We start from the raw sequence: 12,029 nt of genomic DNA on the forward strand, positions 1-12,029 counted from the left end.
AAAAATGAAAAACAAATAGAAGAAACATAAGATAAAAATAATACAGTTGCGATAATGATTACAATTACAATCAAGCTAATACATTTATGAAATGGTTACTCAAGGCAAAGACATGTAATGAATTTAACAAATGAAAATACTTACTAGGGCCTTTGGTTGTAGGACAAAGAGTCAGAGGTGTTTTGGAAGTTTGGTGTTTGTTTACATGGAAAGACAATATTTTAAAATTAACTGATGATTTGTTAAAATCTCTTCAGTGGCATGATATATCATAACTTTTAAAATAAAACATTTTTATTTTATGCAAATAATTAAAAATAATAACAAGGAATAACAAGGTAACTTTATGTAATGTAACAAGAAAAGACAACATCAAGTTAACTTAACATGAACAAGGAATAAGAAAAACTTTCAGGTGGAAAAAGCAAAATACTATTACTGCTGGTAAGTACTACTAAATGTCCAGTAGCTTTCCAAGCTGCAAAAAGAAAATGTTATGCCTGGTTAAATACACATTAATGAAGTCTTACCAGTGGCTGCAGTAACGCTCACTCCACTGCTTAAGATGTTCTCAAACACAGAGTAGAGAGTGAATGTGTATCTAGTTCTAGCAGTGAGAGATGAGACTGTGTAAGTTACTGGTCCATCTCCGTATGGTGCAGCGATGTAGATCTCTGCATCATTAAACTGGAGAATAAAGCTGACGCTGTTGTTCACTTTATTCCACTGCAGAGTGATACTGGACTCATTTTGTCCTATTGGTCTGAATTGTTTTGTGTTTGGAGGAGCTGAGAGAGACAAATAGAGCAGTTAAACAGTGTCAGTAAAATTGACAAAGTTAAAGTTAAATATGTATCCCTACATAAATACAAACTAATCAAGTGAAAATATTCTTTGTATTACTAGTATGAATGTTTTTTTTTTCTGGATCCAGATGTCACATTCTGTAGTCATATCCAACACATGTTAAATGACAACAGAGATGTACTCCACTATAAATGAATAATTACAATGCACCAAAAGTTTAAAAATAAATCATTCTTAATGTAAAAAAATATTTTACAGTGTTGGCCAAAACAATGCTGAGTTAAATTAACATGCAATAAAGTGCATGTTGTTAAGTAGCACATTCCTTTAATGAATATTATACCCAGTAGATACGTCTTAGTTTTACACTGGTGCTCTGAAAAGCAGATGATGGCTCGCTAAGCAGATACAGAGCATAGAAATAAAGTGACATATATTACCGGTAACTGCAGTAATGTTCACTCCACTGCTTCTGAAGTTCTCAAACACAGAGAAGAGAGTGAATGTGTATTCAGCTGCAGCAGTGAGAAATGGGACTCTGTGAGTTACTGGTCCATAATAATTATTTGGTGCAGGGATGTTGATCTCTGCACCATTAAACTGGAGAATGAAGCTGATGCTGTTGTTCACTTTATTCCACTGCAGAGTGATACTGGTCTCATCTTGTCTTATTGGTCTGAAGTCTTCTGCGTTTGGAGGAGCTGAGAGAGAAGAAGAGAAGGGAATGAATTTATCAACAAACAACTTTAGTTGAATATTTATTCATGCTCCATCTGGCTGTTTAGGTTGATCAACTTTGTATTTTTTGTTAACAAAACCTAATGGTGGCTATGAGAGAAACAATTATTTAAGACACGTTTGTATTAACAAGAATGTCACATTTTATACCTAACCACATCACAGCGTTCATTTCATAGGACATACTGTATATAATGAACAATAAATGAAGAATAAAAAACTCATAGGACTTAAAGTTTGACAACTATGGGGAAATACCGACATCACGTGGTACATTCAGCACACCACTCCATGTGACCTGCAAAAGGTGATGACTCAATCAAAAGAATTAACTCATGTTTGAAATGTAAATAAAGCCATCAATGACTAAATCATTGTGATCAAAACAAAAGCTTCCTTTATCAATGCGGACCAAGACAGTAAAAATACAAAGACATCTTGTCAAATGATAGAGTACTCTGAAAGTGTGATAATTATCCAGTATGTAATATTGTCCAATCAATAACTTTGTATATTTAGGCAGCTGCATAGTATTGATGTCAGCCATTGCACACTCTATACTTTCAACCAAACTTTTATTTGACAACACTGTGGACCGGCCCAGATTAGGCTGCACTCTCCGATCATACTCAGGCCAAGGTTGATTACATGGTCTGTAACTTGCCTGTATCTCTCGAGATATTTTGACTCTTCCTCATCCTCTTTGCACACTCTGCCTCTTCCTCTCCCCCTCACCATGCCACCCCACACTTATGCCCGTCCTTGGATGGACTTTTGCCCCTGTCTGTCTCCTGCATGCTCCATATTCCACAGCTGAGTCTTATCCTTGTAGTATAAATGTGTTTGAGAATTGATTGGTTATGAGTTTCGCCTGTGAGCTAAATTGTACAGCAGTTGCGTTGGGTTGCTCTAATTTGTGAGGAAATTGAATTGTTCCCCATCTGGCCTAAGTCTATCCATCTGACAACTTTACAACAATACCACGTAACTATTATGTATCTAATATATGTGTGACAAGTTATTGTGATTGTTGGTCACTCTATTTAGCATGTAGGGATTTACACAATGAACATGTGTATAATTGCATTTGAGGGAAATATGATTCAATAGCTAACAAATGGAAAGTTTATAGTATTATCTCTGCAAGGCTTACTCAGTGATTTGCGCTAAAGCTGTCACGATTTTTTGGTGAAGGCAGGGTTGAGCAGGCGAGCACACTTACAAACTGAGTGGCTGATGACAGAGTCCAAAAACAAAGGCTGTCCAACAGAAATCCAAAAGGGTGAAAACCAGAATCCAAAACTGAGCAGGGTAACAGGGAGACATGGTGAGTAAGGCTGGAGACACGAGAACAAACTGCAACACTGGGTGACAATAAACAATGACCCGACAAAGACAAGAGTGTGACAAAAGCAGTCATAAATGACTATCGTCCTGTGAACAACTGGCCTAATGTTCATATGAATAGTGTTATAATTTGACAAAAACAGGTGGACCCGGAACTTCAGCCTGTAGCCATCCACTATGGTGCGCAGGACCCACAGGGAAATGTTTTCAAGGCTCCGCCATGCTTCTACAAAATCCGCTAAGGGAACCAACCCCTCAGGGCTGGTGGCCGGTGTTATGTGTAGGTCCCCGGTGGCACCCTGAAGCGGAGAACCGCCAGGGAAACTCACCAGCGACCCACGGTGTGTGACCCCAATCGTTTAGCAGCTGCAACCCCTCGAGGCGGGCAGACTGCTGAGAGCTGGCGGCTAGCGTGTCCCGAGCGCCAAGACGGCGGGAAGCCTGTTGCCACGAGGGATGGGGACCTCGGTCAGTCTCCCTCGGGGGGGTGGTGGGGGTGGGCCCCCCTACTCGAAACCTCAGGACCTCTTCCCAGAGCCCGCCGAGACTGAATGACGGTCCTCAGGCCCGTCTTCTCAGGGGGCTGTGGGCGAGAGCGACGCTTCGCTTCTGGCTCCAGCGGTAGGAGCTAGCCGAGGGCTGAGCTCATCTCCCTTCAGCCGTCGCCGTCCTGTACCCAGACCGGCGGGGGAGATATTGCTCAAACGCCTCTCCCTGCCTTTTGGCGTGCTGAAACCTGCTGACGACAGCATCCACTGCCTCACCAAACAGGCCAGTAGGAGAGAGGGGCACATCCAGGAGAAAAGCCTTCTCCTTCCCCTTTATGCCCGAGAGGTTGAGCCACAGATGGCGTTCCGTAGCCACTGGTCTCCTTGGTAACACAGAGTGTTAAGTCCGTAGCTCTACGGAGCTCAGTCAGGTCTTTCTCAGAGGGACCTCCCCCTAGGTCACAGTCTTTGAGAAGATCGGCCTGGTACGCCTGCAAGGCGGCCATGGTGTGCAGGCTTGCACCAGCTCGACCCGCTGCCATGTAGGTCTTGCCCACCAAAGCGTATGTCGTCTGACACGGCTTGGTGGGGAGCGCCGGCATCTGAAGGAATGAAGCGAAGGTGGGAGAAAGATAGCTCGCGAGTGCTTCCTCCTCCCGAGGAATCGTTCCAAAACGTGCTGCTTAATTTCTGTCACGCTGCTGTAGTCCAGCAGAGGGGATGCAGTCAGCCGTGCAGAGCAGCTCTCTTTTTTGTTTTTTTCTCGGTCTGTTGAATGGCGAAGTATCGACGTGGGGGGTGGCGCTCGGGCTGCAGAAAGCTCATTGAGGTTACTGCCCCGCCTCTCATAGCTGGGCGCGGTCTGATGATCAGACTGTGCAAACCTCTCCAAACTCATACCTCGGGCGGGAGAAGCCGAGAGACGGACTCCCGAACAGGGAAGAGAAGAGGCGGAATCAGCAGACGAGGAACGGGAACGGGTTCTGATGTCCTCGGAGATGTAGCGCTGGGCGCCCCATGACCGAAGCCGCCGCGTCGCCTCAGCGACCGCCGGCCATCGAGCCACGGGGAGAGCGCATCCGGCGTCTACGGAAAAGAGAGCCGCACGGGACCTCAGCACCCTCAGGGGCAGGGCCTCACAATGGCCGCAAGCAGCCCCGTCGAGAGCTGCCTGGGCATGCGGCATCCCCAGACAGGAAACACACAGGGCATGAGTGTGGGAGAGGGAGTGATGTAGCGCGGCATGGAAAGACACACTGCCTGAACTGCTCACCAGCCATCTCTTCTGCTTCTCCTTCCAGGTAATTTCGTCTTGTGGTAGCTTTCTTCTGAGTAGTCTCAAACATGCCAGAGTGCCTGCTGAATAGAAAAAAGCTAATGTGTCCTGTGTGCCGGCGTGATTATATACCCCCTCCGGTTACGCCGTCACACACTACCGTTCTATTAACACCAATAGGATTGGAGTAGTTTCATTCATAGTTCAGCCCTGCCACGCCCAGAGGCGTTCCCATAGTGTCGTCACCGACGCAGTTCGAGTTCCCTCGAAGGGGAACCACCGTATCCCCCGACAATTGAGACAAAAGACAACGATATGAACGATCAACACTGTTCCTGTAAAGCTGGGCAGGCCTCTATTCATTATTACTATCATTAAAAAGCAGAACAGCAGGGCTTTATTACGTTACATTCAGTAGGAAGTTAGCTAGCGTTAGCTAACTTAACATTACATTAGGAAAGATCCACAGCCGACATTTTTCAGGATTTATTTTAGGTTTTTCAAAGAGAATAAATCGTACTTCTCCTTTCAACCTGCCCCAGGAACAGTGTTTGACCTTGTCTTAGAAAAATACAACCCAAAAAAGCTAGAAAATGACTATTTTTGCATTAGAGTCAATGGAGCGCAGCCATGAAAGTGTCAGACCCCAGTTAGAGCGAGTCCTATACTGCACTGTGATTGGCCAGCTGTGTATTCGGGCGTGGCTTAATGAAGGGTCCAGGCTATTGAACTAAAATTTCAAAACCATAACGCTATTTTACAGAAAGCAAACCCATTTCTCGAAACTCTACGCACAAATCCCTACATTTCTCATTTCCTACACCATGTGGTCACTGAGTAAACATTGACATTCAATATTATTCACTCAATCAGCACAAGTTGAGCTCAATTAGCACACAGCTACCCAGGTGGAAACACAAACAGTCAAAACTGATAACACAACAATCAGAAGCTTCAATAGACAGATAAAAGGGCCGGAGTCAATTCATCCAGTTTTGGAACAATGGACACAGAGAAATCTGAAGGAAGAGGTGTAGGACACCAGAGAGGAGAAGGAGGAAGATGAGGAGGAAGAGCAGTATGGAGAGGAGTAAGAGGTGAATGAAGAGGAACAGTAGGAGTTGGAGGAGGAGATGGGATAGGAATAAGATGAGGAGTAGGAGGAGGGCGGAGGAGGAGGTGGAGAAGAAGGTGGAGGAGGTAGAGGGAAGAGGAGTAGGGAGAGGAGAAGGAGGTGAAGAACAAGAATCTGGCCTGTCCCAGACCAAAGGCAGGACGCTGGGGCAGAATAATTTGTTGTTTAGTGTGTTGGACTGTACAGTACACTAAGGAGTAAAAAATGTGCAAATGTTTACATTTGTTATTTCTTTTGTTGTGTTTTTGAGGGGGAGATCCAAAAGCAACATTACTAAGCACCAGTTTTTGAAGTATTGTTTTGAATTCATCTCACCAGTGTACGACTGTGTTATAATGTGTGTGTGTGTTTCTGAGGGCAAAGTTTGGTTTTTCAGCAAGATTGAATGGTTTTGAGTGGAAAGCTTAATTTAGACCTGAAAATAGGATGTTTGGGGAATTGGGTGAGAAGTTTTGGATTTGTGTTTATAGTTTTGAGAAAAAGAGGCAACATTTTGAGAAATGTGTTTAAGCAATCGAGAAAAACTGTAATACATTATGTAAGTAGAAATAAAATGCATTACTTGTTGAGTAACAGATGAACGGTAAAGGGAGGGAGCACCTATCATCTGACCACAGTCCTGAGTAACTGAACATTGTGGTGACACACTGCTCTGGACTGTCTGGTTGCCCATAAACCCAGTATTGAAACATAGAGGGGCTCCCATCAGACCACAGTTGTTCCCGGTGCAGACCGATCCACACAAAGTCCCCAGCAGCCAGGTTTGTGATGATGTCATTTTCTGCCCGATTTTGTATACTGAAAGAGAAACAGTAGCATATACACATCAAGGGTGAGTTGAGTTTAACTGAAGAGGTAAAACATAACTGACAAAAGAAAATTAGACACTGCAGTACATTGTTAGTGATTGTTGGGAAATATAATATTGAAGCTTATGTGATTATTTAAGGATTTGATAACGTGTTCAGCCACTTGAACAACGTAGCTGTTAATTAACAAACCTAAAATCAGTGAAACATAATCATCTTACAATTAAGGTCTATTATCGGTACTATCAGTAATACTATACATACTACGTGACTCAGCTCCAAGTGCATTACGGTCATAAAACTAAGAATGAAAAATATATATATCTTACAAGCAAATGAATGAATAAATAATAATATTAAATAAAGAGAATCAGGAAGGGAAGGATTCAAATAACAAAAAGGATCAAATAAAACAGTTGGACAAATTTTATAATCTATTTAGGATTCAATCAATTGTCACAATACTAAATAAGCTGAATCAACAGAACAGATAGTAGTTGTTAAGTAGTTGCTTCAGTACTGAACTATTGTATGTGTTGGAGTCTTCATCAGTGCACACTGTACCTGGCTAGATCGACATAATTCTCCCTGCAGTATCTCTGAGCTTCAGTCCAATTCAAAGGTGTGTCGACTTTTACAAAGGATGATGTGCCATTTACTAAACCTGGAAATATATTGATGAAGAGAAGTTATTGACAATGTGTTATGCAGAAGATCTATTTAGGTTTTTGTTCTTACGCTATAAGAAAACTCACCGTTGTAGCACACAGAGTAGAACAGGTCGTTGCAATTAACGTCCACCCATGTTCCACTGTAGCCATAGTAATAGAAATATAAATATCTAAAATTTTGGAGCAGCACACAGTTCTGTCCAATAGCAAGGTAGGGATGTCCAGGAGCCCAGTTTCTAAACCCTGTGTCTCCTTCACCATAGAAGCTGCTGTCATTCAGGGACCATCTCCAGTTGTCATCATAGAGGCCTATCCAAGCCTTTCCTGTTCAAACAGATGTTCATTATATAACAGCTGGAATTAAAATTGTTGCTGAATTGACCTAAAATGTAGATGAATAAACTGAACATCCCTTAAATTATGTGTCTCCTCTATTTTGTTGTTCTTTCACATTCCAATGATCATTTCACCCTGCTGCCTTCTGGCAAATAAATGTACCCACCATATTTTGTTATTTCATCTAATCATAGTAACCTTATCAAAAACCTGGTTGTGGCCTAGCTTTTATATTTGTATCTGATTATACATCAGTATATTCAACTCAATTTATTTATTCTATAAATTTTATTTATAGACTATGTTTATGTTTTGTATATGTTTCCAATATTGAGAACTTGCCTCTGTAGCTCGGTGTGGTGCTGAGTACAGCAAAGACTTCATCATGACTTCTTATGGTGGCCAGGTCAGTGTAGACCCGTCTGCAGAAGCTCTGAGCTTCAGTCCAGTTCAGTGGCGTAGCCTCAAAGTAAAACTGACGATTTCCTAAAACAAAGCATATTCAGTTTTTTATTACTTACTTTTTATAAAGCATGCAGACTTTTTTTTACAATGAACATGAAGAGGCACTATGAATCAGGTGGGTTCAGCTTTACTGTGGAGTTTTACAATACATTTTCCTCGTTGATGAGATTTTTGTATTCTAGCAGCACACACTGTATCATGACTCAGTTTGTTGCAGAAATACTTGGGTATATGTAGTACTGAGTCAGAGATGTTTCAGAAAGATGGTTATTGTTACATGGAAAGAAGAATATTTTAAGTTGAATTGATAATTTGTTAATATCCTTGGAAAATCAGACAAACAAATGTCAATTTCATCATATATCATAACTGAACATACAATTAAATATACATTTTTAATAGGGCTGGGCAAGTTAACATGTGATTATTGAGTTAACACATTAATTAATTAACGTGACAATTATTTTATCTCACGTTAATGCAGTTTTTATCATTATGATTATGAAAGTCCGTTGCTCACTGGCTGTGAATCCAAATACAGTCAAACCATGGGTCACAGGAGGGGTGGGATGTTGATCAGCCTGCAAATCACCCACCCAAACAAGCAGCGAAGGGAGGCTTCAATGCAGCGTGTGGGAGAAGTAAGACAGCGCTCCGCAAGTAAACGGCAGGCGCTCTATGGATGGTAACCATGGCAATGGCTTCTGGGTGCTACCCAGCTGTAGCCTGTTTAACTTAAGTTAAAATTATAGGCTAACATCACATAACTTTACCTGATAGGCCTTCATCTAGTTTTGCGGGGATGCTCTGCCAGGTGAATTCCCTCCTGCTGATGTCCTATTTAATAAACAGTAATAGATTCTGGAAACTCACAAACAGTGAGGATCAGTCTCTCTTCCAATGATTTGTGCTCCGTGTCGCCTATAGAAAGTTCAAGACAATTTAACTTTGGAAGCTGGCGGGCGTGAGACAAATTGTCGCGAGAGCTTTTTGCTACGCCTTGTGCTCGACCACCTCACCTCACTCTAACAGGGACACTTGCTACTGAACACAGACTGTTGATGCTCCCTGATAAAAGAAAAATGTTTCTGCTGATACGTGTTCAGAAAAAATGTTACAATGTTGCTCAGAAGGAGCCTGTTATGACGTTATGATTATGGCTCTGAACTCTGATGGTAACTTGTTTTAACAAGCTAGATAAAAGGTAATGCCCCGGCAGGGGCAAATAGCTTTGGTTTGATATTTGATTTGATTACATTAATGTTTAAGTTGAGATTTAAAAGAAATATTTTATTGCTACTGTGTAAAGGGAATACTGCTGGTAAAAAGCACCTTGTTTGTTGAAAGTGTTTGCAAACCACATGTTATTGCACTTCTATGTATATAGTATTACATTTAAATTAAAATACACTGCTTTAGAATTTATTATTAAATTTTGCACATAACAATGAGATTAATAGCAGAAAATCATTCAATTAATAGCGATTAAAATGCTTAATTGTTGCCCAGCAATAATTTTAAATTTATACAAAAAACTAAATAAGTAAAAAATAATGACAATGTTATGTTAACATTGTGCTCAGAACAACATGAAAAAAGAAAATACAACATCAAGTTAATTAATTACATGAAGGAGGAATAAGAAAAATGTTCAAATGTAACAAGGAAAAAGTACTACTGCTGTAGTACTATTAACTGTACAGTTGCTTCCCAAGTTATAAGATGAAAATTTTTAACCAGGTTAAATACACATGAAGTCAAACATCTTACCAGTGACTGCAATAAGGTATACTCCACTGCTTCTGGCGTTCTCAAACACAGAGAAGAGAGTGAATACGTATGTAGTTCCAGGAGTGAGAGATGAGACTGTGTAAGTTACTGGTCCATCTCCATCTGGTGCAGTGATGTCGATCTCTGCACCATTAAACTGGAGAATATAGCTGAGGTTGTTCACTTTATTCCACTGCAGAGTGATACTGGTCTCATCTTGTGCTGTTGAAATGAAGTTGTATGCGTTTGGAGGAGCTGAAAAAGACAAACAGAGTAGTGAAAGCTATATTAACAAAGTGACAACGTTCCCTCTGACAGTTAAAGATGGTTCATTTTGTATCTCCATATTAATACAAACTAAAGCTGTCTGTCAGGAACAGAGCGAGAAACAATTCTTTGTATTACTGAGTATGAATGTTTTTTTATGGATCCAGATGTCACATTCTGTAGTCATATCCATCATACTTTATATGACAACAGAGATGTACTCCACTATAAATGAATAATTACAATGCAACAAAAGTTTAAAAAGAAATCATTCTTAATGTAAACATTATTTTAGTTTTACACTGGTGCTTTGAAAAGCAGATGATGGCTCGCTAAGCAGATACAGAGCATAGAAATAAAGTGACATATATTACCGGTAACTGCAGTAATGTTCACTCCACTGCTTCTGACGTTCTCAAACACAGAGAAGAGAGTGAATGTGTATTCAGCTGCAGCAGTGAGATAATAGACTGTGTAAGTTACTGGTCCATCTCCATCTGGTGCATTGATGTTGATCTCTGCACCATTAAACTGGAGAATGAAGCTGAAGCTGTTGTTCACTTTATTCCACTGCAGAGTGATACTGGACTCAGCTTGCTGTATTGCTCTGAAGTCTTCGGTTTTTGGAGGAGCTGAGACAGAAGAAGAGAAGGGAATGAATTGCTTGAATATTTATTCATGTTCCATCTGGATTTTAAGGTTGATCCATTTTCTATCTTATGGTAGCTATGAGAGAAACAATTATTTAAGACACACATTTGTATTAGCAAGAATGTCACCTAAACAAATTATGGTATGAGTTTCACAGGACATATATAATGAACACTAAATGAAGAATTAAAAATTCTTAGGGCTTAAAGTTGAACAACTATGGGGAAATTAAGGAGTTCAGTATGTTGGCCAATACAGTACATGATTTCAAGTAAAGAAGGACAAGCAAAATACAGTTTAGATTTAATAGGGATGGGTATCCCTACTCGATACCTGTTACCTGATACCATGTTATCGACCGAAACAGCCCAGTATCAAGTAAAATCGAAATGTCTCCAGTCAAAAAAATACTATTTGTATAGTTTTGCTTGCAGCCAAACACGCAAGCAACACACAGAAAAAAGACAAGAGCACACCTTTTTTCCCCTTATGTGCCTGCACCATAAACTGTATAAAAAAGGTCTGTACGCGCCATGCGTGATTTTGCAATTTTATCACCACAAGCTTGGATCTCCATTGGTTTCATCTTCTGGTATCATTTAACACTTCTTCTTCTTCTTCTGTACATTTATTTGCTATTCACATCACTTGTCACCGATTGATCACTGCATTCCTTCACATCAATTAAACGCTTTTGTCGCGCAGCAGTGATTTTACTCAGGAGCCTCCGGCAGCAGCTGCAACTGCTTCAGGTGTGGTTGGTTTGATCGGCTGGATGTGCAGCCTCTCTTTTCCTCTGTTTGAGTCTTTAATGTAGCTTAGTTTTGATACTTTATTTTAAAATTACCTTAAATTTGTTTCCCACAACATATTTGGACACTAAACTATTTCACTCCTCCTCTCTCATTCAAATATGAAAAGAATTTGCAAGCTGTAGTCTTTCCCCGTATAATACTACCTGTGAGGATGAACTATTAGGTTCTGATACAATTTACAATACTTCTATAACTTCTATGTTATTAGAAACAAAAATAATAATAACGAGATCACCTTGCTTGTTCAAAACATTACATTAATAAAAATAATAATAGGCTACCAATCACCTACTATGGCTTCAACAGGTGGCATTTTGAAATGTAAATGCTCCGTATTTTTATAGCATCTTTCTAGTCTTTTCAAAGCGCTTTTACACTACATCTGCAGTCATCATTCACACACATTCATTCACTGAGCCTAAGTGCTAAAACAGTTCCCAGTTGAACACGCGTT

General features: G+C 40.6%; 2 protein-coding genes across 3 annotated transcripts in view; both read right to left on the minus strand.

Annotated features, from left to right (window-relative positions):
• LOC119912224 (macrophage mannose receptor 1-like) overlaps positions 1-12,029 on the minus strand; it is a 357,347-nt gene that overhangs the window by 324,580 nt on the left and 20,738 nt on the right. The window lies entirely within an intron of this gene.
• LOC119912227 (macrophage mannose receptor 1-like) overlaps positions 1-12,029 on the minus strand; it is an 85,846-nt gene that overhangs the window by 71,984 nt on the left and 1,833 nt on the right. For both annotated transcript variants that reach the window (XM_038731324.1, XM_038731323.1), the window contains exons 4-12: positions 10,484-10,741; positions 9,843-10,097; positions 7,950-8,093; positions 7,356-7,595; positions 7,165-7,264; positions 6,354-6,589; positions 1,248-1,508; positions 531-788; positions 145-150 (exon numbers count right to left, since the gene is read on the minus strand). In XM_038731324.1, coding sequence (XP_038587252.1) covers positions 145-150; positions 531-788; positions 1,248-1,508; positions 6,354-6,589; positions 7,165-7,264; positions 7,356-7,595; positions 7,950-8,093; positions 9,843-10,097; positions 10,484-10,741 — 1,758 coding nt within the window. The remainder of the gene's footprint in view (positions 1-144; positions 151-530; positions 789-1,247; positions 1,509-6,353; positions 6,590-7,164; positions 7,265-7,355; positions 7,596-7,949; positions 8,094-9,842; positions 10,098-10,483; positions 10,742-12,029) is intronic.

This window comes from Micropterus salmoides, unplaced genomic scaffold (assembly GCF_014851395.1).
Source record: "Micropterus salmoides isolate LMB-PRFRI ecotype aquatic unplaced genomic scaffold, ASM1485139v1 Ms_hic_scaffold_2, whole genome shotgun sequence".
Classification (NCBI taxonomy): domain Eukaryota; kingdom Metazoa; phylum Chordata; class Actinopteri; order Centrarchiformes; family Centrarchidae; genus Micropterus; species Micropterus salmoides.